The sequence below is a fragment of the Zootoca vivipara genome, chromosome 5, assembly GCF_963506605.1.
Source record: "Zootoca vivipara chromosome 5, rZooViv1.1, whole genome shotgun sequence".
NCBI classification, from domain to species: Eukaryota; Metazoa; Chordata; class Lepidosauria; order Squamata; family Lacertidae; genus Zootoca; species Zootoca vivipara.
The window spans coordinates 75,413,611-75,440,902 of NC_083280.1; the positions used below are offsets into that span (position 1 = coordinate 75,413,611).

The 27,292-nt window shown below is 40.7% G+C and overlaps 1 protein-coding gene across 1 annotated transcript in view; it reads right to left on the minus strand.

Annotated features, from left to right (window-relative positions):
• Positions 1–27,292, minus strand: part of BICC1 (BicC family RNA binding protein 1) — a 112,371-nt gene that overhangs the window by 13,884 nt on the left and 71,195 nt on the right. The window contains exons 4-15 of the mRNA XM_035137506.2: positions 18,277–18,356; positions 14,793–14,951; positions 14,132–14,185; positions 13,396–13,590; positions 11,753–12,004; positions 9,450–9,581; positions 6,611–6,797; positions 5,911–6,069; positions 5,096–5,292; positions 2,886–3,027; positions 1,692–1,848; positions 351–516 (exon numbers count right to left, since the gene is read on the minus strand). Of these exons, the coding sequence (XP_034993397.1) occupies positions 351–516; positions 1,692–1,848; positions 2,886–3,027; positions 5,096–5,292; positions 5,911–6,069; positions 6,611–6,797; positions 9,450–9,581; positions 11,753–12,004; positions 13,396–13,590; positions 14,132–14,185; positions 14,793–14,951; positions 18,277–18,356 (1,880 nt within the window). The remainder of the gene's footprint in view (positions 1–350; positions 517–1,691; positions 1,849–2,885; positions 3,028–5,095; positions 5,293–5,910; positions 6,070–6,610; positions 6,798–9,449; positions 9,582–11,752; positions 12,005–13,395; positions 13,591–14,131; positions 14,186–14,792; positions 14,952–18,276; positions 18,357–27,292) is intronic.

Sequence of the window (27,292 nt, forward strand, 5' to 3'; positions counted from 1 at the left end):
TGGGGTAGATTGGCTGCCTGCTTTTTCCTGCCATATTCATAATGGGACATCTTTTTGCAATTATGGACCAGGCATATGCAGACTGGCACATGCAGAATCCTTCTTAGGGTGGAATTTTAATCATGTGCATTTTAAGAAGGCTCTCTCTCTCTCTCTCTCTCTCTCTCTCTCTCTCTCTCTCTCTCACACACACACACACACAGAGAGAGAGAGAGAGAGAGAGAGAGAGAGAGAGAGAGAGAGAGAGAGAGAGAGAGAAGGGCTGAAGGAGCCAGAGTAATTGGAGTCCAGATCTGGCCACTTCCAGGTTCTCACCATAATTCAGGCTTAAGCCACCATCTGCTCAGTACCTGCATATTCACATATGACGACTGTGGGGCAAGGCGCGCTCTTTCAGAATTCTGCTGGGCTGCTGCTGCCCTCTCAGCTGCTCGTTCACTTCCAGGAGCCTTTTTATCAGCCACTGGGTTCTCTGAGCCACTCAGCTCGGAATCTGAAAGGAGCCTGTCTGTGGTGCTGTAAAGACGAGAGGGGTTTCTTTTAGGGAGCAGGATTTGCTTTTAAAGTGCGCAGAGATCTTAACAGCATTTGTTTTGTTCTCAGTTAAAGCAACAGGAAAAGAAAACATTTTCGAAGGACAAGACAGATTAGGTACTCATCTTTAAGCACTGGAATGCAAATAACAACTTTGTACAGAATTTAAAGCTCGATTTTCCAGAGGTGACACAGCAAGCAGTCTGCTAATGTTGGCTTTAGCTTCCACGGCCACCAGTATTATTTGCATTAGCTTCCGGAAAAACCTCAATTCAAAGTGAGAATAAGGGAGTTTGGCGCACTCATTTCCCAAGAGAGCATCTTTGGAGGTATGTAGATCTAAGAGTGCATGAATGTGTTCTCTGTGGCCCATGTGGCTGCTCACAGAACAAAGATTAGTGCAGGCATAGGCAAACTTGGCCCTCCAGATGTTTTAGAACTACAACTCCCATCATCCCTAGCTAACAGGACCAGTGGTCAGGGATGATGGGAATTGTAGTCTCAGAACATTGGACGGCTGAGTCTGCCTATACCTGGATTAGTGGGAAAAGCTGTTTAAGTGTGGGCTGACTTATTGGTGTTTACTGATCTGGTCACACTGCTCCCTACTTTTAAGCAAAGTGGGGAATATAACCCACGTCCAACTGAGAAGTTGCAAGTACATCACTATGACAATATTAAAAAGCCTGCCTTATAATTACACATACAAGTTACTGAAGAGTGGTATTGAGGAAAGTATGCTGTGAACCCCACACATTTCTTTTGGAGAGCTAGTGTGGTGGGTATGAGACTGACATGTAAATCACAAAATTCCCTGCTTAAATCTCACCACTCGCTATGTAGCCTTGCACAAGCCTTGTTTTCTCAGCCCCAGGGAACCTCTTCTGCAATAGGGGGACGGTAACACTGAGAGACTCTCTGTTAAGTATTAGCATGCAGGTAGCACTTCAATTAAGCAAAAATCATGAGAGTCAAACGTCATCAAGAGATCACCATGTCCATATGAATTTTGAGAAGCTCTCTTACTTCAGGGCAGAGCCTTAACTCCAGAGTAAGACCGTTGTTAACGGCAGAGCCACCCGCCCTTCCCCAGAACATGTAAAATATGTTACTGCCTCCCAGTACTTTATAAAGTCATATTTATGAATGTGGCATACTGTAAGTGAGAGTTTTTGGTGCCTTGCAGCAGTTCTACTGTTTGCCTCTTTGCACAGGATTGCTTGGAGGAACTCATCATTTGCTTGAGATCACTGGCATTGGCAGAATGTGAAGGACTTCTTGGCATGCCCACCTCCACAAAGGCATCATTGCAACCTATGAAGAACAAAGAGCAGGATATTATGTATCTGTCAGGAATGATTTAAGGCTAGCACAAATCCTGTCACTATAGGAGCTGATTCGATAGCCACCAATATCCTTCCATAGTACTGATTCCACTGAAGCTTTGTCCATTTCAATTTATTATGAAGGATATTTGCAGCTTTCCACGACAGCTTACTGAAAAAATAGTTTCAGTAACACAGTCACTATGCACAGCAGAACTTTGCAATAAAAACACAAAGCATGCTCTCATATATCATTTGTATAGGGAAAGAATGGTTCACATTTTCTTGGTGCAAAATTTCTGATACCAAACTTTTCAGCAAAGCACTACACAGAGACCTATAGCAGCCATATACACACTTGAAGGTGTAATATTAGAAGCTATGTGAACCATACCACACCTCTATCATTCATCATGCCATGAAACTAAGAAATCGAATTTTACAGCGCAATATAAAAACCTCAATTTGAGCAGTTTTACTGGTCTGGCTCATATGTAATATAAAAGCATGGTTTGCTGTTTGAAGTGAAAGCTGCCGTGAATCTTGAGCTCATACATTCCCTTCTTTCCCATTTTGCCTGAGTTCAGGAAACTGCAGGTTAGAATAAATTGGGGACAGGAGATTTAAAACGCCTCCCTTTCCAACTAAGGGGAGGGAAAGCATGCAAGCCCAAGGCTCATTTCTATAACGAAGCATGGCTTGTTTTATTCCAAGCCAAGCTACTGACGAACTCATGTGTAAAATGAGTGACAATGGATTTAAAGGCAGCCCTCGGCCAGCTACTTGAACTTGAGCATCTCTTCAATATTTAGCATGACGACGACTTGGGAATCCTGCTGAAACTGGCAGCCCCTTAATTTCATGCTATCTGCTTAGTCGCTTAGCTTGCCGTTTACTCAGCTGGTGTTTAGAATGATTCATCACCAATTAAAATACAAGCTTATCCCGAATCTCTCAGGAGAGGTAACCCTGCCCATCTGAGAGGACAAGGCAACCTGAGAAAGCACAATGCTTATTTGATTATACCTTCGCCAGCATTTGCCTTGGTGGTCACTTGTTCGGAGGCACTATGACTATTTGTCTGCCTGGATGGATCGCTGTGGTTTGGACCCAATACATTTTCACCGAGTGATGCAGCAGTTAGTGCAGTATATTTCATAGCTGAGGTCTGGAATAGTCGCAAGAATGCTTAGTCATAATCTTAAACTATAAAACATTTTATTGAAAAAGATCCACCGAGAACAACAAAAAAGAGCAGTGTATCACTTAAGCATTTACACTAGCAAAAGTCCTTTGATGAATGGCAAGAGGGGTGCCCATACAGAGCAGGGCCTGTCATGAAAAGAGATGAGAAAAACCTAATGGCACGTTTCACACAACACAGAAAAGTAACCATAGTTCGAAACAAAACAAAATCCCTGTGGTTTAATGGGAAGAAGCTGTGTGCTACTGCATGCTGCTGAAATCCTGGGTGCTGCACTCCTCCACTGCTGCTGCCGCCGGGAAACAGGCCATGGTCTGGCTTATCGTGTCATCCAAACTTGGGTCATGGTTTCTTTCCCCCAAACAAACCACAAGCATTAGGCCAGGAACAAACCTTGGCTTCCAATTCATGTTTTGGAGAGAAATAAACGACGAGACAAGGTTCAGATGACACAACAAGCCAGAGCGCGGCTTGATTCCCAGCAGGAGAGGAGCAAAGCACCCGTGATTTTGGCTGCATTGTGCTAGAATGCTGTCCATTCACATTAAACCACAGTTTATTTTAACTATGGTTTAAAGTGAAATGCGAACCAGGACAATGTCATGAACAGGGGATTTGGCTCGGAAGGAGTGTCACAAGGAGCAGAACTTTAGCAACTCTCCTAGGAGGGAATGGCAGTACAGTATGTACACTCAAGGACACCACTAGAGTCATCCCCTGCTTACCCAGATGCCTTTCCCAGCAAACAGCACACTCACTCTTTCCCCAAGATCAAGCATAGTTTAACTGAGTGGAATATTTATGTCTGAACCTAATCCACAGAAGACTTTTGTCACATCCCACAGAAGCCATCCACTTATGTACTCTTCCAATACTGTGAGTTCAGATTGTCACTGTTGAAAATTATCTTTGTGCCAAAGTGGTTGAACACAAAATTAGGTAGATTGCAGGCAGAAAGAAACTCGAATAAGGGGGAAAATATTTGCATTTCCCCTACCCAACAACTGCAGGCAAACAAGTCCAGGTTTTAAAACAATGAGCAGCACTAAATCTGAGTTTCAAAAATCAATGTTCAGATTTTGGATTTATTCCCTACTATTTGAGATACTGAAGATGCCAAGTAGGAAGGAAGCTGCAATGGCAAAGTTATACTCTATACTCTGCAAAGCTTAGAAGCCAACCCTTTTCCTTAACACAAAAGCCCCAAAGTTTGGTTGGTTGATTTCTATTGACATTAGTGAGACATGTAGCTGGTTTGAACTGATTTCAAATGGGACTTAAAATACAACCATCTCTGTGGCTGCATTTGGATGCTATGTTAAACTATGGTTTAACAAGCGAAAAAGCCTGGGTCTCATATGCTCCCCTTTCTCTTCTCCTTTGGTACAGTAATGAGAAGATCAGAAGTGTTCGTTTTCATTTAAATGCAACTCAGCTTTATGTCCAAATCCTGAAAAACTGTGGTTAGTCTAAAGTTAACTATTATTTATTGAAACAAGCAAACATCAAACCATGGTTTATGAAGTTGACTGGTTTCAGCAAATCATCCTTATAACTAACCACAGTTTGTCTGGGTTGGTACATGCAACTAAACTGTGTTTAAATAAAAATTAAACCTAAAGCTTCCAAACTCTTCCTGGCAGCTTCACTGTAGGAGGAGAGGGAGCACACAGACCCAAGACTTACTTTCAGCCTATAAATAGTAAAAAGGTGCCCACCTCAGATTTGTCCCACCTGTACAGATGGAGATATATAAATTAATATTTGACCATAATCTCCACCTTTATTTACCTGCTGTGTTACAGTTTATAACCATTCGATTGACAAAGTGCCCTAATTAATCAAGGCAGGAGATTTTTATACTCTGCTTGCTGTTTTAACATAAGATTTCAACATAAGGTTTTTATTGTCTTTTAATATACTTAGATGTATTTTCAATATGCGTTGACTGTATAATCCTAAGCATAATTACTTAGTTCAATGGGATACTCTCAATGAAGAATGCTTAGGATTGTAGCCTAAGTCAATTTACCTTTACATGACCATTTAGAGAAGCTGAGCTTTTCTTGTTTTCCGCTTGCATGCCATTGACATGAATATCCACAGGGGTCAAGCCAGGAGGGGGAGATGGCGTGTTCTGGCTATAGTTTGGCACCCCTGATAAAAGAATACTGGTCAAAGTGGCTTGGGCAGTAGATGGCATCATCAGGTGGGGAATAGCAGAGAAGCCTGAAATAAAATGTAACAACCTCTAGATCAGTAATATTTCTCAATTGCATTCATGCACAAAATCTTAATTATATAGAGCAGCAATTATGGACAGCCAGGCAATTGCTCCAATACAGCTTTTTCTCAACTGCCGGTATCTCTCTATGGCACAGTCCTGCTACTTGAAATGTCAGTGACTGAACCTGGAACATTCTGCAAAGGAAGAGCTCTATCTTAGGATACTCCACTGTAAAGAAGTTCATTACAACGAAGACTTAATTTGATCACACCACTTTAATGCTATAAACGAGAGCTTTCCAAACAGTGACGCGGCACGTTAGTGCGCTGGCTGCAGTGAGAGGGTGTGTTGTGCGAACGCTCTTCCTGGGGCTGGAAATGGGTTCGCTTAACCTCCGGTTTGCTAGCAAAACTGAATTACTGTGTCGCAAAATGATGCATGTCTAAAAAGTGCGTCAACAACATGAAAAGTTGGGGAAACTCTGCCATAAACCTTTGTTGGAACTTGGGAATTCTTCATAATTTGGATCTCATGCTTCTCTCTAAAACATTTTTTACCGTTCACTACACAAAAGTTCAAGCTCCTCCCCCCCCTTTTAAAAACAAATTAGACCTACTAACCTGTAGCACTTGTATTGGCAATTGAAGATGCCCACAATGTTGGGCTGGGTGTGCCTGAACTAGGACTCTGCAAAGGACTAACAGAACTATTTAGAGCATTTAGGAGAGAGTTTGGTGTGGTGGATGTGCTGACGGACAAGGCTGTTGGACCAAGGAGGCCTAAAAAGTAAAAAAAAAAAAAAGCATGACAGGTAACTTATCTCTCGCACGATTGCACAGAATTAATGAAACAATGCTTTAAAAAAATAAATCAAATTCTTCAAATTAATTTTGCTTTAATATCACATTGGAGGGCTGACATTTTCAAAGAGGTGTCCACAGAAACCTATACTTCCCATGATAGCTACTTCCCCCTTCAGTGATGCTGGCGCTACCTAGACATGGGGGCACTGCACTTCCCCCTCTCATTAAACTCCAGCGTGGCAAGTTCAACAACATTCTTTGGAAACTGGTCACCAATGGACTGTACTTTAATCAGAAATCCCATTGACACCCAACTCTGTCCTATCCTCGTCTCATACCCCAGCTGTTCCTTCATTGCCAACAGCAATTGCCTCAAAGCAGTTATCTTACATCCCACCCTCAATATCTTCCATTACCCCTCTTCAGTTAAATACATGGTTAAAACACACAGCTCGTCCCACAACCCAACACATAGTGCAAAGTTTTCGAGTACAGTAAAGTACTGTAGACTTCTTACCGAGTCCAGTAAGTCCTAGCCCAGCGGAGGACAGGATATCCAAACCAGGACATGAGAGGCCAACAGGACATGAGACTGCGGATGGGCTTGTTGCCATGGGGACTCCACTGCTTTCAAGGCCCAGGAGACATTTTCGTGCCTCGTACATGTTTAAGGCATTTCGCTCAACACTTTTCACAATTACAGACTGTAAGGAGGAAACATGTAAGCAAGGAAATGCAATAAAATGTTCCAAGTGATTCTGATAACTGGCAACATTTAGAGGAATTTGTTTACAAGCCCACTCTCGAGCCAAACTCATCCTCTGGTATTAATAGAAAGACAGCAGTGAGGTCTGCAAAACTTGTAGGGATTACTTAACATTTTGCCTTTTTCTAAAGGAAGAACTGTGGAACACAGGGACTACAATGAGCCTTGTTTAATTCCTCCCTTACAAGATAAAACACAATTATCTTAATGATGTGTATGTTTTATAATCTTTCAAAATGGGACAAGTGTTTATGTATATATAAAAAAAATCCCCTGCAACTACTTAGAATTACACTAAATAGTTCTGGTATCAAATCTATGTTTTTATATACACAGGGAAAGTGAGATCCTTTCAGCCTTAATGGACTCCACAACTTCCAGCATCCTCTTTTCTGCCTGTTCTTCGATCACAGAGCAAGGTTTGCCAACAACCAAAATGCTGCTTGTACCTGAGCTAAAATCTTCCTTCTTTTCATTTTAGGATGAAGGCCTGCAAACCGTGTATGCTACTGATTATTCTCCCTTTCAAGTTTATGCCTCTTGAGTCCCTGTATCCTGCACCCACCCCCACTCCCAGCCTCATGAACTCAGGCTGTTTCCGCTCCATACACAAACAATGTTACATGTGCAATGTGTCAAGGTGGTTAATGCAAACCAAGGTTCACTCAAACCAGAAACTCTGCACAGCCCTGCTCCAAGCTTCCAATTCTGGCCACATAACTTAAAATTGCACATATTGAAAACAATATATCCTTTGGTACTTGTCTCTGAAGGGGAAGGGAGGCAGTTACCAACATGAATTAAATCAACAGGAGACCTGGAGATCAATTGATGTAAACAACATTTTGCCAGTTTGAACTGAATAGGTGCATGGTGAATAGAACTGCTATACTATAGGCTCAGATCCTTATTAACTTTATCACGGCAATACTTCCAGAAGATTGCTCTGGTTAAGGAAAACCAAATTCTGGCCACATGGTGGGGAGCTCAAGGAATTATTCTATCATTTAATCTTCCAACCCAGACTGCATTCCAATGGGCATTAGTTGCGCAACATTATTCTTACATCATGTACAATCAGCCTGAAATTTTAGTAAAAATGGAGTTTTTACAAACACCTGACAATTCTTCCCTTGCTTGGGTTTCTATATTTGTGTTGCTTATATCCCTAAAACAACATAGCAATGAATTAGAAACCTCCTATTCAGTGTTGGAAACTCTCATTGTTCTAGGCGCATTTTGTGACAGGGAATTTCATTAGTGTGAGCAGTTTCTGAGCTCTGGCTGCAGTACTGCACCTAAGATTTCAGATTAAAAATGCAGAGTGGAAGGAAAGGAGGACCTTTTTCTGCCTCCCCACTTCCAGTTACTCTCTGAAGACTGGAGAAGAGACCCTCTTAAGAATGGGGGGGGGGGAGAGGAGGACTAGACCATGTGAAAAATGAATGTAATATTTTAGCTGCAATTCATTCATTTTCAGCTTTGTATTCTTGTTATAACAAAAGTCCGCCTGGATATTCCATAGTTGCGCCCATAACCTAGGTTTAAGGTGCCCCTTAGCTTTCATATCTTAGTTTCTAACACTGCTCGTGTTCATTGGAAGCCTTTATTATTAAAGCTTTACTGCAGTACCAGGGATATAAAGAAGTTTTCTGTTGTTCACAAATAACCAAAAAAAAAAAAAGATCGTTTGATAAAGCCAGTTCAAATAAAGCCAGCTATAAAATAGTTAATAGTATAAGTTAAAATCAAGGTAATAGGATGGATATTACCCAGTGGTGATATGATATGGATGTTGCCCTGTTTAATGCTTTCTCCTATTAAATAGTGAAATATATATTTGCTCCTCTTCCCATTATTTCACAAATCTGTATGCAAGATTTGTGCAGGCCTTGCAACCCGTTTAGCAATTTGCTATACTTATTTTTTTGCTTTATATCCAAAGGAGCTTAAGGCAGCGCACATAACCCCACTCCTCATTTTTTCCATCCTTAAAACCCTGTGAAATAGGTTAGGCTGAGAGACAGGGACTTGTCTAAGGTCACTCAGTGAGTTTCATGACTGAGTGAAGTCTCAAGTTGCAAGATACTACTGGAAAATATGAACAAGCCCATTGGGACACATTCTAGGTTCTAAGCATAGACAACAGAGGCCCAGTGCCTTGCTTGCCTCTCACCAGAGCCCATCATCACAAGGGCTCTTTGGTGGAAACATTGCAATAGGTGGGGAACCATGTCCTGCTTAGCTTCTGGTTTCCCAAGTGCCACTGGTTTCCCAAGCCCTCTTGCTTGTGCAATATAGAGCTGGGTCTGAGTATACATGTAGGGTTAAAGGGGATAGTGTTTCCGTAACACTCCTAGTTTATTAGAAGCATTGGCTTCTCAGAGCTAAATGCATTACATTATCTTTTTTTAAAGAGTGCAAACTGGCTGCAGAGGTGCTCTGTGAATGCAGGAAATAATTCTCAATAAAAGGCAAGTCTTGTTTTCAGATGCTATACATCCATTGACTGGACAGCTAGTTTGGTTTATTTCTGGGCTGCAGGAGGAAGGCTTGATTTGCCTACAGAAAGGGAATGTTTTCTACCAACCTTGCTTGGCTGCTTTGGCTTTGGCTTAATACTAATGAAGACGTCTAGCTGTTCCATTAGCTGAGTTATAAAGTGTGGTTCTACATCAATTTCTTCCTTCATATCGAACATCAGCACAAGAGGAAGGCAGCCCTGAAAGATTAAATACAAAACCCAGTATCAACAGGCAGGCAGAGCATTATCCTATACATGCCTACTCAAAAGTAAGCGTCACTGAATTTGGAGGGGCTTACTCCTACGTAAGGAGGTACAGGATTTTCACAAGTGATTCTTAAAATTGGTTCACTCGTTTCCTGCATTTGCAAATGAATGAAAAAGAAAACACAAGAACCTACAAACTAAGACATATTTAATTTTGCAATGAAGCTTTCCTATTTAACACTGGAAGCCACTGAGAAGGGGCATTTGGGAAGCAGTGTTTTCACCCAACTATATTTCTTCCTCTCATTAAATGCAGGTGAGACTGTGGGGGTTAAGGAACCACTGTCTGAGATCGGCAATGGACTGCATGATGGCCAGTTTCAGTTAGTAATCTACTTACCATGTTCTGCACTATCTAGGAAAGGGTGCATGGAACTCATCCGGCCAGTCTTAAGACATTTGCACTGGCTTCTTGTCAATTTCTGGGCTCAATTCAAAATGCTGTTTTTATTGGTTTAATCTGCCCAGTTCTAGACATCCTCCTCAGAAACCTTTCTTGCATCTCTGCCCCCAATATCTTAGGTGAGCTGGGGAGACACTTATGTCTGCAGTGGCACTCAGATTCTAGAGCTCCTTTCACTGCAGAAGACTTGCCTAGCGCTGAGCCAACTGAAGGTAATTTTTTTTATTCACAGCAACCTATACTGCTTTAAACCGGCTTTTATTCTTTTGGATGCTTCACCTTCTTCTGGCTTGTTGCATTTTAATTTTTTAAAAAATAAAACCTGAACTGTCTGAAGAAAGATAAATAAAATTAATGAGCATGACATGCTTAAAAAAAATCATCCTTGCACTTGATCTGCTCATCACTTTTCACTCTATTTAAAAATATAAAAAACACTTCTGCTGCTCTTCTGAGCATTAAAAAAGGGCTTTTTAATTTAAGCTTTCTGTCATTCTTACATAGAAATTAATCAGTATCCCTGATGGTGTTTTCTATGAGCATATCTTAAAAAGCATACTTCTAGATTAAATTTCTTCCTCCACACTGAATACTACTAGTTGGATATTCAACATCAACAACAATAGATCAATGGAACCATAACTTACCATCCCATTATATGTGCACTCCCTTGCAGCATTGAAAGAAAGAATGGCCATGTTAGTTCTTGTCAACTGGATGTGTGTGTTACAAATCTGCTAACTTGAGCTCTCACTATTGCTGTTTTAGGCTATGGGAATTCAAAATTCAATTCCCTGTACTTATAATTCTCAAATTCCAAAACCCATAGTTCATGAAATCTAAGTAAACAGTTTTTGGGCTGGAACTCAAATGTCACTGATTTGAGCCACTAACGCTAGAATTTCTCAACAGATCTTTGCAAACTTTTGTGCTGAGGTATTTGCAGGTTTAAATTACTTAGAAAACAGACAAACATTGGCTTCATGTTAGTAACTCATTGGTTAAATCATGCATCATTTAATTAAAGAGTCCCTTAACCCTATCAAACCTATTATGCTTGTGTACACCTAAGAAGGTAGCCTGTGAATAGGACATATTTGTGTTTGGAAACACATACATAAATCATCATATGCTCAATGCAGAGTTCTCGCTGAGGTGACAAACCTGGTATTGGCTCACATGACTGATTGCTACTCCATGCACAAAAAATCCCTCTTCAAGAGGAAACTAGAAGTGAAGTAGGGAGGATTAAACCCAGGGCTTTTTTTTCAGCCGGAACTCAGTTCTGGCACCTCTCAGGTGGACGCCATTGCCATTGTAAGAGAACAAGGGAGGTGTTCATGGTGAGTTCCAGCACCTCTTTTTTCTAGAAAAATAGCACTGGTTAAACCCAAACCTTGTTCTTAACATTCCAGTTTTTTATATTTTCCTTTTGTATGGAGGAGCATTTAAATCACACAAATCCACATCAACCTGAAGCAAGACAGTCTAGACACAGATTTACCACTCCAGCAGGAACTGGGAACCCCTGGTCTTTGCAGATCTGGAAACAGCAGCTGTGATCCCTATTGACTGCATAACTGCTCACAAACCTACAGCCTTATCATTCATTTGAGTACCAGTGAATTGGCCTGTGATTGCAGTGTTTTTGTTGTTGTTGCTGCTGCTTGACAATTTCAACAGTTTTTAATGTACATACCATGAGGTACTGTCTGGCAAGGCAGACTGACTCAATAGTGCCCTGGAGGTAGACTGTGGATTTCTTCTGTGGGTTACTGGGATCGGGGAAATGGATCTGAGCACCAGTTCTCTGCATTATATGCTTGATGTTGCTGCCGTTCCGACCCATCATAAAGAGATGATGCTGAGCTGCTATATCCAGCTGTGTGCTCACGGGGATTGCAGAAGCCAAGCTACCAGCCAGGTGCTCCAAGAGCATAGCTGTTCCTTCCTATTTAAAAGAAGTTGGAGAAAAGTTTATATCAGGTTCCTCCCCATATATTCTGCATACAGAAAGGAATGAGACTCATCTCAATTAAAGCAAAGGGATTAATATGCAGGCTTGTGTATCCAGTGCTGTAATATATATATATATATATATATATATATATATATATATATATATATATATATATATATCTGTTTTGTTCAATCCATACTAGATCTCCTCCCCAACACACAGTCAGTCTCATAAGGCGGCTATATTTTGTGTGAGGATAAAATGGGAGTAAATCCTACATAAATACCCTGAAAATGGCATTAAGCAAGGGTAGGTTACAAGTGCGGTAGAGACAACTTAAAATTCAGGGAGTGGCAATTTGTATTTGACCACAATGGATTGGGTTTCTAAAATAAGAAAGTAGCAGCTTCCTTTAAAAGTCTGATTTTCTGGTATTAAAAAAACGAATGGAATAGGTGAAAGATGCATCTGCATGACATCTATGGACAGACACAGGAAATCACTTATGCTGGAATACATAAATTCTCTAAGAGATTTGTCCTTTTAGTATTCCACAATACTGGTGAACATACCACATGTGGCATGGAGATCATGACTAGCTGCCTGTCACCAGGCCTGCCGTGCTTATGTCTGTCAATAGACTCAGTGTATCCACACATGTAATCCAACGTGGCTTTGCCCAAAATGCTACAATTGCTACCTAGAAAAATCAGGACTAAGGACTATGAGGCCTAAGCACAATGCATGATCAGTGCACAGAGGTAAACCGTGTCTTTCTGCTAGATGGCTGCTGTCCTCTCACTCGAACACATATTGATCTTACCCACTTAGCCTGATGTGTGAAACAGGCTCAAGTTTCAGTCTCTAAACATATGCAGGTAACACATGGAACTCCTGTCTGTACAGTGGTACCTCGGTTTGCGACCGCAATCCGTTCCGCGGAGGCGGTTGCTCACTGAAGCGGTCGCTCCCCAAAGGCACGCTTCTGCGCATGCGCAAAGCGCTGATAGAGCGCTTCTGCACGTGTGAGCTGCACAGATCGCGTCTGCGCATCGGAATCCAATGTAAACACTTCCAGGTCCGCGGCGGTCGCTCACCGAAGCGGTCGCAAACAGAGGTAGACGTAAACCGAGGTTTGTACTAGGATACTGCAGGGTTATGACCTGAAGAATAGCGCAAACTGCAGTTTCCATTATGCATATGCACACCATTGAAAAAAGGCTATGTTAAACAATTCACTCCTTTCTCTTGGGCAGAAATAGGCAGTTTCCCCTTACTGACTGGGACTGTCAGCCACACAAATCCAAGCAAAGCGACAAGAACAGATACTACATCCACCTGTGCCTTCAGTACAACCACAGTAGTATCAGCTAAGATGTTACCTTCACAGAACTAGCATTATTCTGAGATCCTCTGATGATGACTGTAGCTCCATATGTCCGAGAACGCTGTTTAAAGGATACTGAAATATTATATGTCTGTGATATATGCTGAATTGTAGGAGAATTGGGATCAGGGATTGGTTGAAGGATTCCAGCTATAGGTAATTCAAACATCAGCACCAATGGGAGCAGCTCCTGGAACAGTGATTAGAAACAAAAGTTCAACACGAGGAAGAACTTATCTGGCCTATCATGAAGGTATATATTCAGAATTCTAAGTCAAGCAGCCAGCCTTAAAAGCTGTTTAATGCTGCCCACCATCTTTCATTGCACAATCTCTACCAGAATTCATCAAATTATTACATTTCACCTCTATTTAACAGTGGAATAGGTAGATATGATGCCAGAAACCTAGGGGGAGTATTAAAATCTACAAACTGTTGTTGCATCTTCTGGGGCTTTAATCCACAGAATGTGTCTATAACTTTGTCAGTACAGCACATAAACATAGGGTGAACACAAGTGGTTTGAAAGGAAGTCTGTAAATATCTGCTACAACTAGTATATCCTCAGAACTACGCAGTTCTGCAGCATCCCCAAAGTAGACAGCAGCCAGGGTGGTTTTCTACTTTCTGGGTCAAGTGAACTATATAAAAAACTTATTTCAAGGACATGAGGAAGGAGCCAGGAGGGCTCGATGGAAGGCACCAGTTAGATACCAGCATCTGATAATTACCCGTATTCTAACTCTGGCCGACTCAACTCCGGCTGGTTGTCCTGCAATTGACACCTGTGGAAGTATGAACGTAAGATTGAAATTGTAACAATGAATTCTACCATTGTGATTCACGGTTATGCATCTGTTGGTTATCCTTTACGCTTAAAACATAATTGGAAGTTCTGGTTTCTTACTACCCTCCCCCACTGCAACATTTTTCAAACTATGCAAGGTTTCTATTAGATACATTATCAAAGTTAATTCAAGAAGTGCTTAAATGTTATTTTAAAATTATGTAACAAAACAGACTGGACCACAAGAGGTGCTATTTCAAAGATAGCCATTGCATTTGTAATAAAAATGCTATCTAATACTTTCTGATCACTTCAGCAAGTGATTTGTTTGGCTGAGAAAAGTTTTAAGATTCATTGCTTCAAGTTTCTCTCTATACTGACTTACGCCCAAGGACATAAACAAAGCCACTCTTACTCAGAGGCAAGTTGAAGGCAGTCGCCTTAGGCAAAAGAGGCTTGGGAGTAGGACAGAAAGGTTTCTGGGGTAGGGGAACGTCTTTTGTCTCAATTAGCAAAACGTATTGGGGTGCCATTGACACGAAGCCTTGACTCATATGTATGGATATTATGACTCAGTGCAGTGGTTGAAAAATATATATACTCACTTGATTGCTTTTTTCTGCTTGGTTATTTCTATTAGAATCTGGAAAGTGGATGTGGCATCCTGTTTCCTCCATCACCTTTTTAATGTTATTTCCTCCTTTGCCAATCACATGAGAATGCTCTGTATGGGATACATCCATCTTCAGAGTGACTCGATTACTCTGCCGGGGGGAAAGGTCAGAAGTTTATTTTATTGCGTCCTTCCAATACAGAATATATATATATATATATATATATATATATATATATATATATATATACACACACCCTGTTTCTCATATTTTAAGACATACCCATAAAATAAGCCATAGCAGGATTTTTAAGCATTCAAGGAATATAAGCCATACCCCGAAAATAAGACATAGTGATAGGCGCAGCAGCAATGCCGGCTGCGGCAGGAGGAGGAGGAAAAAAACAAGACATCCCTTGAAAATAAGCCATAGTGTGTTTTTTTGAGGAAAAAATAAATATAAGACGTGTCTTATAATATGAGAAACACGAGATTATTTATATATATATATATATATATATATATATATATATATATATATATATATGAGAAAGTTGCCTTTGTCCCACACTTCATGAAAAACCTGAACGGAAGCTTAAATGGAACAGTGGGTGAGTTTTCATTTTCAAATCTGAGTACTATTCTACTGTTGACATTTCAGATCAAGGCCACATATTTTGCCCTGTAATTTAACAAGTGAAGCACTGTGGAGTAGGTGAAAATGGTTTTGATACAGAACGCATAAGGTTCTGCATACAAATGGTGGATTAATGAAACCTCCTCCCTCCAAGAGGACATCAAAAATTGGTAAATGAAAGTTACTTGCTCAAAAAAAACACACCACCTATATTCTTCTGTATTTGTTATCAGATGGTTATGTACTTGGGAGACATCTGTCGACCAGAAATTGGGGGATATGTGGCCCTCCTGATGTTGCTGGACCTCCAACTCCCATCAGCCCCAATGAGCATGCTCAATGGTGAGAGTGGTCAACCTTTGGAAGGCCATAGGTACCCCTAGACATAGGTATCTTATGTTCTCAACCCTTCACTGGAGCTGCTTTCCTCGCCTCTCTCCCAGCCTAAAACTGGGTACGGAAGTTGAGCAAGTGAAAGTCCTCTTTATCTGCTAACTTTCTGTGAACCTGCCTGCTCTTAAAGCCACGGGAGCAGAGAAGGGGAAAAAAGGGGGAAGCAGTAATCCTATGCCTCACAGTTCCCATGAATCTAACCATTTTCCTTCTTTCATTAAAGGAAGATGCTTGTGGGAAGGACCACTTTTCTTGAGACTTATGAATCCACTCCCCACTAGAGACACAGGTTTTGAGCTTTGAATAAGCTACTCCATGCGATCTATTCAGCAAAAAAAAAAAAAAAAAAACCCTGCCCTCCACAGTTCTTAAATGCCTGAGATTTGCCTTGGGCAAATATTAGGGCTGTAAATTATATTGAAATTGCTGGCACATCCAAGGGTTAAGGCAAATGGATGACATGTTATAAATACAAACCAAGAAAAAACCCCATACTGGAGTAATGACAATTTTTTATGATAAGGTGTGCCTCAAGGACCATTACCTTGCATTTTACTCTGGCATTTATTAAGCCTCTGACTGGTATTTGCAATAAATACTACTACTACTACTACTACTACTACTACTACTAAGTAGCTACTACTACTACTACTACTACTACTACTAAGCAATAGGTAAATAAAGGTTTAGAACAAGGAGCTACCCCTCAGCCAACTCATGCTGGGAGTGATTGCTAAAATCTGGGGCAAACAGAAAATGATTGTAGACCTTTAATGGAACACCAAGGTTACATTGCTGAGGAGCATTCTTGCTGTATTATGTTATGCTAAGCTCAGGAGGCTTGCTTGGTGCCATCTTTATGTATGTTTAGGTGACATGCAAAAACTTTCTTCCGTAACCAGGACTTTGACATTTAGCTATCTGTGGCCTTTTAGAAGTGCGTAGGATGCTTTTAATGGATTTATCTTTCCTCTTGGTTTTAAGGTATCTATGTGGGGTTTATTGTCTGTTTGTTTAGTTGGTTGGTTGGCTGTAAGTCACTTTGAGTTGCCCTGGGAAAGATGAAGTGACTAACAAATTTAAAGAAGAAGAAGAAGAAGAAGAAGAAGAAGAAGAAGAAGAAGAAGAAGAAGAAGAAGAAGAAGAAGAAGAAGAAGAAGAAGACGCCAAATCATAGTTTGGCACTAATGCATAAGGATGCAGGCTCCCAGGAAAAAAACCTTCATGACTACTACACTCTTCTCTGGTTGTTTTGCCACTGCACTGTTGAAAGCTAAGCTATGTCTGCCTTAGCATGCTATGTAAACCTAGGCTTGTGGTTTAACTCTCCAGAGTATGTCATGAACTATAACCATGGTTTGTTCTGTGGTTTACACAGCTTGTGGTTTATCCGGGAGAGCTAAGCCAGGTTCAGATGACACATTAAGCCAAACTATGTCTTAGCTCCTAGCATGTCGCAGCAGCAAAAAAAGAAACCAGGGAGGAGGAAAGTGGCCGCCGCAATATCCTCCCCCGCATTCAGCACATTTTGCACACCATGGTATTGCTTAGTATGATGTATAAGCAAAACTATTTTGCCTGCTTAAAAGCATTTGCAGACAACAAATGGGCTGCTGCAGCACACCAGCATCACACATCTATTTACTTCTCTCAGCCACATCCATATTTAAGTGGTTTAAAGGGCTCCACTTTGCTAGGCTAAATCTGAAGAGAAGCTTCAGGGCTAACCTCATGGGTCACATACTGCCCTAAGTGTCTCTGCAAACTCTTATATGTACTGTATAACTTTTCCAAATGCTACACTGAAAATGCAGTTTTCTTTTTGTGATAATTACACAATACATAACTTAACATTTTAACAAATATTTCTCATGGCCTTTAATGCCCACTCTGTGACCAAGTACAGATTGTGTGCCCATGGCAAGTAATTTTTACCTCACCCATTAAAACAACTGCATTAGCACATCTGCATGACTTGACAGCTCTTAGGGGGATTTTCCGTGAAATTGTAACCAAATGGGATGTAGAGCTCCAATCAGTGCAGACAGTGGCTTGTGACAAAGCAGCTTTTTGGGGGGTAAGGATTCCATGGGATCAGGCTGCTCATGAATTAGAAAAGAAAACTGTCCAGTTACAAAAACCCCAAGTTATTAAAATAAAATAAAATAAAATACTCCAGAGTTCCTTTTGGATGCTGTCATTGACTCATTTTGCAGCATGCAAAGCTGTACTACTTGAAATTACTTGAAAGCAGATCAAATTTAAAGATGGAAACAATCACTGGCTGTTTTAAGCCATGTAAATGTTAAATTTCAGTGAAAATGTTTGCTTTTTAATGTAACCTAAGAAGGTTCAGGAACGCTAAGTGCTGGTGCACTGCTGAGTCTCAGAAATCAAGAACTTGGAATTCCAAGCCCAAGGGCTGGTTAATTGATTTTCATCTTACTTTTGTGTCCAAAACAGACATGATCTTCTCTTTAGCTTCTTTGACATTTTCCTTTTTCCCGGAGACTTTAATATGAGGATCTTGAAAAGAAAAACCAAAGAGAAATATTACTTTGGTAAACGGGCTATGCAAGCCATCCAACAAATTACCCATTCTTTCTACTACAAGCCAACACAAGCCCTTAAGTCATGTCTCACTGTTCATATGCATTAATTTTTGTAAGTTACACTATGCTCACACAGTATAGGCACCGCCGTATACGTCTTTCTCTAGAGAACGGTGCAAAAGCTTCTGTAGCTTTTAAATGAATTTGGTTGTTTATGGCCAAGCAAGTGTGCTTTCAGAGCTTTCAAACGGAATCTACTGCGGAATGTGCCAGGCAGTTAGGGTTACATATTAACACTTTGGGAATGTAAAACTGTCCACTGCCAAGCACAACAGGTTCAGTCTTTATCACAGAAACATGCAAGATAGGCCATATGAAACAGTGGTGTTGCATCATTTGCCAGTGCCTGGGGCGTGGAGGGTTAACAGAACCCACAGGGCCACCCCAGCCCTTACCACTGATGCCGCTGGGTGGGCGGGTTCATGGAGCTAATGCACCAGCCCAGCCCTCACCGCCTGCCCGTCCACGCAGGGAGGAGCCCAGCAGGCCAATGCAGCCCTTGGCAGCCCCCCCCCCGACTCTGGGTGGGCAACCATTCAGCAACAGGACTGGAGACATGGTGGTAAGGCAAGGCTAGGTTGGGCCCAGGTGCCCAGAGACCCCCGTCAGCAGGCAGGGTGGGATGGAGATCCCTGCATGGGGGTGCCTAATCCACGCCCCCTAAATTCATGCACCTGGGGCTATGGCCACCCACCACGCTACACCCGACGTGAAGATGTAAAATTGTTTTCCTGAAGAAGCCCAAGAGTAAATTCACAGTTAGTAACTACAAAAGTTAATCCGTCCACTTTTCTTTCTTTTTACTAGTCTTCCTGTCCTTCTCACAGTGTTGTTAATTTCTGGCCAGTAGGCTCTCTCACACTAGTTGCCTGGAGGCAATTCCTACGTGACACAGGAGGCCAGTGAATTATCATATTGGCCCAAATATAAGCTGCACCTTTATAATTGGAGGGGGGGGAATACCTGAATATAAGCCCCTCCATTCCTGGCTGCTCCTGGCTGCATACTGGGTGTGGCGTGGCGTGGCGGGGGGAGTTGCGCTGCATTGCTGGCTACCTTTCCCCTTCCTCACTCTCTCCCTTCCCGGCCTTGGGGGAGAGGATGGGGAACTACACTCGGGGCAGGCACTGCTTTGCCGCGCTCCTGGCTGCATACCGTAAGGTCACGAATATAAGCCACACTTTAACTTTTCACAGTCGGAATTTGGGGGGAAAGTGAGCCTTATATTCAGGCCAATATGGTAGCTTTCACAAGGCTGCTCATGGCATGTCAACATAAAAGCTTTCATCACTTCATAGCTATGCCAAATCCCATTGAAATAAATGGAAATGAAATGTTTAATTCTCACTGGTTACAACAGAGGTAGGGCTGAGGTGCCAATCCTGACTGTGGCCAAACAGGTCAATAATGTCTTTGTGAAGGGTGACCACTTGCATTGAAAAGGTCAATACAACACACATTTCATTTAGAAGCAAGCATGCACTGCCCAGCACAATAACTACAAAGAGAAAACTGATTATTCTTTCATTGTTAGGAAGAATGTTTTGTTTAATATTATTTAAGTAAGAATTGTAACTTTTTAGCTTTTCCCTGTGTCTCTAGGACTGAAAGAGAACAAGAACTGTACTATTCAGTTTCCTGAATATCATATACAAACACCTGTATCACACAAAGGTTTTCTATATACCTTGCTTGCAACAGCTTAGAATTTCGCTATTAGGGAAGTTAATTTCTCCCCTCACCTAAAAAATAGCTTAAGTTTTTCTGTGTCATATTTTAAGGAACATCCTTTTTTTCATATTTTCCCCCGACTAAAAAATGATCAAGGCACTTTTTAAAAACTGTAAATATATTACAAAAAATGTACACATCTACCAGGGTCCCTTCAGGAAATGCAGAAAATGCTGGCATAAAGCTAATAAGAGCCATAATTTATTTTAACAGGCATAACAGGAAATACAGGTAGAAATCATCAGTATTCCTGGATGAGACCTCAGTTTGTTTCTACTTAAAAAAATACTTGTCATGTTCAGTCTTTTAGATATTATTCCAAACATGTTTACATCATGATTTGGGCCATTGTGTGTAGAGAATCTTGTTTGTATAGGTAATATATACATACATAATTTTATCTGTATGCTGCCTTTCCATAGTTAAAACCATGCTCAAGGCAGCTTACAACATAATAAAATCACGCTACACCGAGAGAGGAAAAAACACCCCTAAATATGGTAATATAAATTATACACACTACCTATTATGGCACATTATGGTCACACTCCCCAGTTATGAATGTCAGTTCACATCAAGCAATGCATATTACACCACCGTGACCATGGAAAATTAATTCCCCTTGCAACATTAACAAGTACTGACTAATTGACTTTATTTTTTTAAGCTTTCTTGGCAGTTCCTTATCAAGACAAATTGCCACACAACACACAGAACGAAAGCTAATTCCCACTTACTAGAATTGCTTCTTCAGTCAAAAGTTCTCCCGACATGAATTTGTCTTTTTACAGGGATGTAGAACTAACAGAAATATGTAGCTGTTGTTATAATGCAGAAGGACAGCTCCATCTGGTGTTTTTATACATTACCAGCCCAGCTATTCCCATAAATGTAAGTTACTGTACATTCTGATTTGAACTCAATAGGCTGACAGCCTGGTGCTAAATATTGCTACTGAATCAAGATGTTTTTGAGAGACATGGCGCTACTACAGTCCATTCTCCTGGAGCACAATGCAAGGCAATGCAAAACAACCTGAACATGTTTGGAAACAAGGGTCACACAGAAGGAAGAGAGGGCAAGCAGAGTCCAGTGTGCAATGAGAAATCTCATGCACAGGCAGAACATTTTGCTTAGCGCTGTGCTAAGCAGAACCTGCTACGTGGTATATTGGTGTAAATAAACGTGACATCAAATGTAACAAGAATAATAATGCTTAGTGTTGGGTTGAAACCTGGCCTCCAATTTCTTCCCCTCTGAAAGAGGTTTCCGACTTCCTCATTCTCAGAGCACCTTAGAGTTTCACTTTAATTTCAGTGGGCGAAAGGTTGAGCAGGGTATAACTATGAGGATTGTCGTGATGCACTCGAGCCCTTCAAAATTTGCCACTACTGAAATCTATCCCAAAACACAGTAAAGCCAAAGGAAACAGGGTGGTATGATAATTCTAACTGGGTTAATACTTTTGATCACCTTATTTGTTGTGGAAGGGGTGACGTTTTCCCTTTATTGTGACAATCTGCCCACTCCGGGCACAGAAAAGCTTAGAATCTAAGCCTTAGGTAGCTATTTGGTGATGACAGCATGGCAGATTATCCGAAGCCCTTGTGCAAGAGAAGGGTTGCAGAATACACCTGCAATAAAACACCAGTCTGGAGTGGCCGTTCATAGCAAAACACAGCTCAAGATAATGTAGGCTGAGTGGAACTAAACTTGAGACTGAACTCCAGAAGCTAGCTAAAGTTTGCAGGGGGGGGGAGGGAAGATAGTGTTAGGGTGCAATTAAATTCTCTCTCAGCAATAAGAGGCTTGTGGGGGGACATGAAACAGGCCAACTACAGGGCACTTTCTGTTACCAAGAGCATCAGACCACACTGATTTCTTGCCTAGCATAGAATGGGCAGCAACTGTAGCCACTGATATCTATAGCCAAGTAGTTCTCAATGTTTATGATTAAAAGCTACCATAACAAGCACAGGTATTTGAGGAGGGTGCTTCTATGGAGAAAACTCAAATCCATAAAGAAGAGCTGGTTTCAACTTACTTGCCTGTAGTTTCAACAGGATGGCAAGAAAGCCATTTATCCAATTTGTGCACCCTTTAGCAGAAAATGTTTGTTTTGTGAACATAACCACAGCACACAAATACCCCTCAACTTCTTATCACAGTTTATTGTGCTTTTTACGAAGCATTCCATTAGAAACATTCAGTTCTGTTTCTAAAGGATTTTGGCAAGTGCTGCAACCAGCTAGCAGCCAAATACCTTAACATCTTTGTTCCCAGAGGTTTATTAGTTTTTGGCTCAATAAGTTTAAGACTGTCCAGTAAATGCAGATGACAAGAACTGCTGCAGCAATTACATTAGTTGCCCCAAGGCATGAAAACAAAACTTCTTCCACACAAAGATATACTAGTGTTAAAAACAATTCATTGGAGGGAGGGACACACGAAGGTCTTGAATTGTCCCTGTTGTGGTCACAACAGGGAAAGCAATACTGTATTTGAGTTTTTAAGAGTATGGCACAAATACCCTTCTTAAGCAACTTTAACTTTGGATTTAACAGAGTAATATCAAAGGCTGCTTCCTTTGCACTCTCATGGAAAAATAGGCCATATCCACTGAAAAAATAGCCAGGCAATTTTTTGAAGCAGCAAAATCTGTAACTTTTAGACCTGACACAGGTCATGGAAAGAGAAAAGAGATACTCTGTTGAACACTTGAAGTTTACAAGGTACACATTCCTCTGGATTTTTGCTGAGTCCCTAGATTTTAATAAATAAGTGAAAATCCATTATAGGCTCCACAGTTTAAAACTTTTTTTTTTTTGCAATAGTGGTGCACCCTGCTTTCTGGAATTTAAAAGGCTGGCAAACTCCTCTAGGTTGAAGCTGCATAGTATTCAATAAGTTTAGTGGATCAAGGATTTGTGCAGGACTCTATGACCATATAACCCCTTCTCAGACATGCTTTAGCTTAATTATTAGTAGGCAATTTTAAACTTTTATTTACAACTTTAAAATTGTGATAAACCAATATGGCAGGGGCATATCAAGTCAGCTTCCTTCACAAGTAAACAAAATCTTAAAAGTTTTATCTTTTGTATTTCTTTATGCTTAGATTATGTGCCATCTTGAAAGGCAGGGTTGCTGTTTTTTGACCTTTATTGGGAGAACATCAACCTGTTTTTCATTTGATACTGCTTAACAAGCACTTATATTAAAGAGACCCTGATTTGCATGAGCTCAATGGATGCCAAATTATTATATAGCTAAACATTTCCAATAACATTGCTCAGTATGAGCCAGCCCTTAGTGGAGGAGGTGAGGGTGCCAGAAGGAATCAATATGGGAATAGAAATCATGTCTTTAAAAGAATGTGAGATTTACTTGCTTCATATGTTTATGTTTATCTCCCACCCCCCACCCCACATCAGAATTTGGTAACCATGTGAGCTAGTAAGTTTTAAAACACAAGGTCTTCAGAACTTGCAGGCAGGCTACATCAAAAGGGACTCTGAAGTGCCAAGCCCATGTACACTACAATGGTACCACGGGTTATGGACTTAATTCATTCTGGGGGGTCCGTTCTTAACCCGAAACCATTCTTAACATGAGGTGCGCTTTCGCTAATGGGGCCTCCTGCTGCCGCTGCGCCACCGGGAGACGATTTCCGTTCTCATCCTCGGAAAAGGTTCACAACCTGAAGTACTACTTCCAGGTTAGCAGAGTTTGTAACCTGAGTTACCACTGGATAAGGGAAGTAACAAAGTATAGAACGTGACAATACATTCTTTAAAAATGTAGCAGTCAAATATTTAATTGCAAAAGCAATGCTGCAACAGTCCAAGTTGGCACACACACAAGTATAGGAAGCAAATGCTACGAATCAATACAACATATGATTCGGTTCCAGAATTCACTTATGGTATACTGCATTAGCATCACAAACACACTTGGTCGAAATGGAATAAAGCAGTTAAGTTACATTTGCTGCTAGGACTACAACTGGCAAAGTGGCTTATTTAACGCCTTGGGGAAATCACTTCCAAGCAAAGCACATGTGCTTCAGATCAAGAATGTCAGAAACAAGGCCTTTGGCCAGACCCTGTGCAGCATAGGTCAATACTTCAGTCCCTTAGTTTCTTTTAGTGTGCTTCTCTCTCCCACGTTCCTGGCTGTTCTATAGCATTAGGTAGAGTCCTAGCCAGGCCTTCCCCCACTGGCCTGCAAGGAAAATAGAATTCGGCACACCTGATACCTTAAACCTGAATATCTGCTCATCATACAGAATGCTTTGGTTCTCCACACATCTTCATTTGGGATACCTACTTGATTAACAAATTGTGCAATGTGCAATTTCTGTTAATTATTTGTGACATCTAAAACATGGTATTTTACATTGCTTGGGATATTTTTCTTTCATTCAATAATACTGATAATTTGTTTAAAGGCAAGATAGCTTAGGATAGCATTGTACCACTGATCTATGACTGGCTATTAAAGCTGCACTTTTTATAATTGTTTGTCCCCTCCTTCCTTAAGTTATGCATGGCTTCTCCAGACAGACAATATTTTATAGATTTAACAGAATGCACATTAACATATGGCTCTAGAATTCTGCACCATATCCAAGTGCCAGCTATATTCCTTGCCACACAGAGGAGAAAAATGACTACTAGACCAGATGTACTGGGCCTTGCTATACAATGATTAATTTAAACTTCCAACTTGCTTTGAAGCTTCTTCTTTTTTTTGCAACAGAGTATAAATAACTTTAAGATTATATTATTTGTTCTAGAAAGTATGCACTACCATGTGCAACTGTACACTAAGAAACCAAAGGACACAACAGACACCAAGGCACTCAATCTGTGGGTGTTGGCAAGAAGTATATCAAAATAATTTTTGCACACAGAGCTGCATCATGCATACTTTTGTGTATATTTGTGTGCATAACAGCAGACACACTCCCCACAATTAGTTTTCAGAAGCTCCTCACATCCACACATTAAGCAGCTGCTAGTTCATTCCCCTTACTATGTAGCAGAAACAAGTTTTTAACTAAGCATGTCTGCCATTGTGCACCCTTTGGATGGTGCAAATTAGAGTGGCCTCTAGGGTATGGGCCATGTTAAGGGCTGAAACTACGCCACCAGCACAGCATCAGGCCGAAGAGGACAAATTACTGCTCTGCAGTGAAGATAAAGCATGAGACTCTTAATCTCTGGGCCATGGGTTCGAGCCCCACATTGGGCAAAATATTCCTGCATTGCACAGGGTTGGGCTAGATGACCCTCATTGTTCCTTCCAACTCTACAATTCTATGATTCTATAAATATTGCTAATCATGGATTTACAGCTTCATGTTCATGACTGCAGGACTGGAATACAATTGTATTTTCCCTTCCGCTATTTTTTAGTATACATTCCATAATAGTCCACTTCATAAGCTGCAAGTGAAGCAGGTTGCCCCACAGGTTCCTCTTTCATCCACAACTATAGATGAGCAAGTTGCAACTTATACAGAAAAGGAGTGGACTTGGGAGGATGGAAATGAAGCTAAAGCCATAGATCCTCAAGGGCAGCCCACTTCCTCGGAATAATCTGATATGGGTGTATTTCTAATATGGAGGCACTAATATAAGCAGCAAACAAGAAACAGATGTGCCATAAAGCAATGAAAAACATCAATATACCATACATGATTTAACTTCCAGTATGACATCCAGCAAATATCCTGGCAAGTAGCTTGGTATTCAGCTTTGTTTTTCATCATGCACACTATACTGAGAGAGTACAATATATTATTTCTTGAGCTCACTTATACCAAACTGTTCCAAGTTACTGCTGGACTGTGTTTAAGAGACATGTGGCTTTCTATTGGCTATGCCAGCTTCAAATCCAGGGAGAAAAAGAAACTGATGGACACTTCTCTCTTAACAGCCACAGACATGCCACTAGCTGCTAAATGGGTTCCATAATTCATTACATCCATGTACATTTTCTCTCTCGATTCCAAAGTCCCGTTAAGTGGTTAGATCACTACCAACTCATCAATTCAACTCCTGTTGGCAGCCCATTTCTTGGTTAGCCTAATAAACACCCCCATATGCCTCAGGAGGTGCTATCTGCTACTCTACAATTCTAAATGAAGAAAGGAAACCAACAAAGTCTCATAGGACCTGTTGCTGGTGTCATTACACCCCACATTCATTGCCTACTATGCTCTGTTTTGAAAAGGTTGTCACACAAGTCTATGCACCTCTTAAATAAACTTTCTTTTATACAATCAGACTTTAGTTGTGTCGTGTTTATCTTTACTTTCCCTATAACGTTCATCTTCTCCACTTGTTCTTTCGAACTGGACTTCCTCCTGTTTCTTTCTTGGTTTTATTTCCCATTCCACCATTTTCGGTGCCATACTTTTTCTTGCCTGTCCTTATCTTAGTTAGAATTTCCCTTTGTATATATATATATATATTCCTTCCCTTTGTTCTTACCTATATTTAACATATAATTTTACTTATATTTTTGTGGACAATGGCTTTATAATTCTTTGTTGTATTTTAAATGTAATTCTACTAGTGTTTCTAATCATTTAACATAATCCTTCAAATATTCCATGAACTTATTCCACTCCTTTCGATACCTTTGTTCTTTTTGGTCTCTTAGTCTTCCTGTCATTTTTGCCAACTCTAAGTATTCTGTCATTTTCTCTCTCCACTCATCTATGTTTGCTTTTATTTATGTATATGTATTAATTTCCATATACATTATTTATGTATATGATATTTTAAAAAAAAGAAAAAAAAGAAAAAAAGAAAAGAAAAGGTTGTCACACACAAAGGCTCAAATCTCATAGAGTGACCCATGGCCCAGTATTAACCTGCTTTGGATGCAATGCTAAAGCACCATATTCTATGTGTTACAGCATCACAAGCATGAGCCTCCTTCTGCATCTTCCCTCCCTCTGGTGTGAGGACATAGGAAACAATAGTTTACGATAATGGTTACATTCAGACACAATAACTGGAAGCATCTGCTTCCATTTTCAGCTAACCATAGTTTGCCGTTTTGTCTGGACCAGAACTGTGGTTAGTTTAAGGATCAGTTTGATCT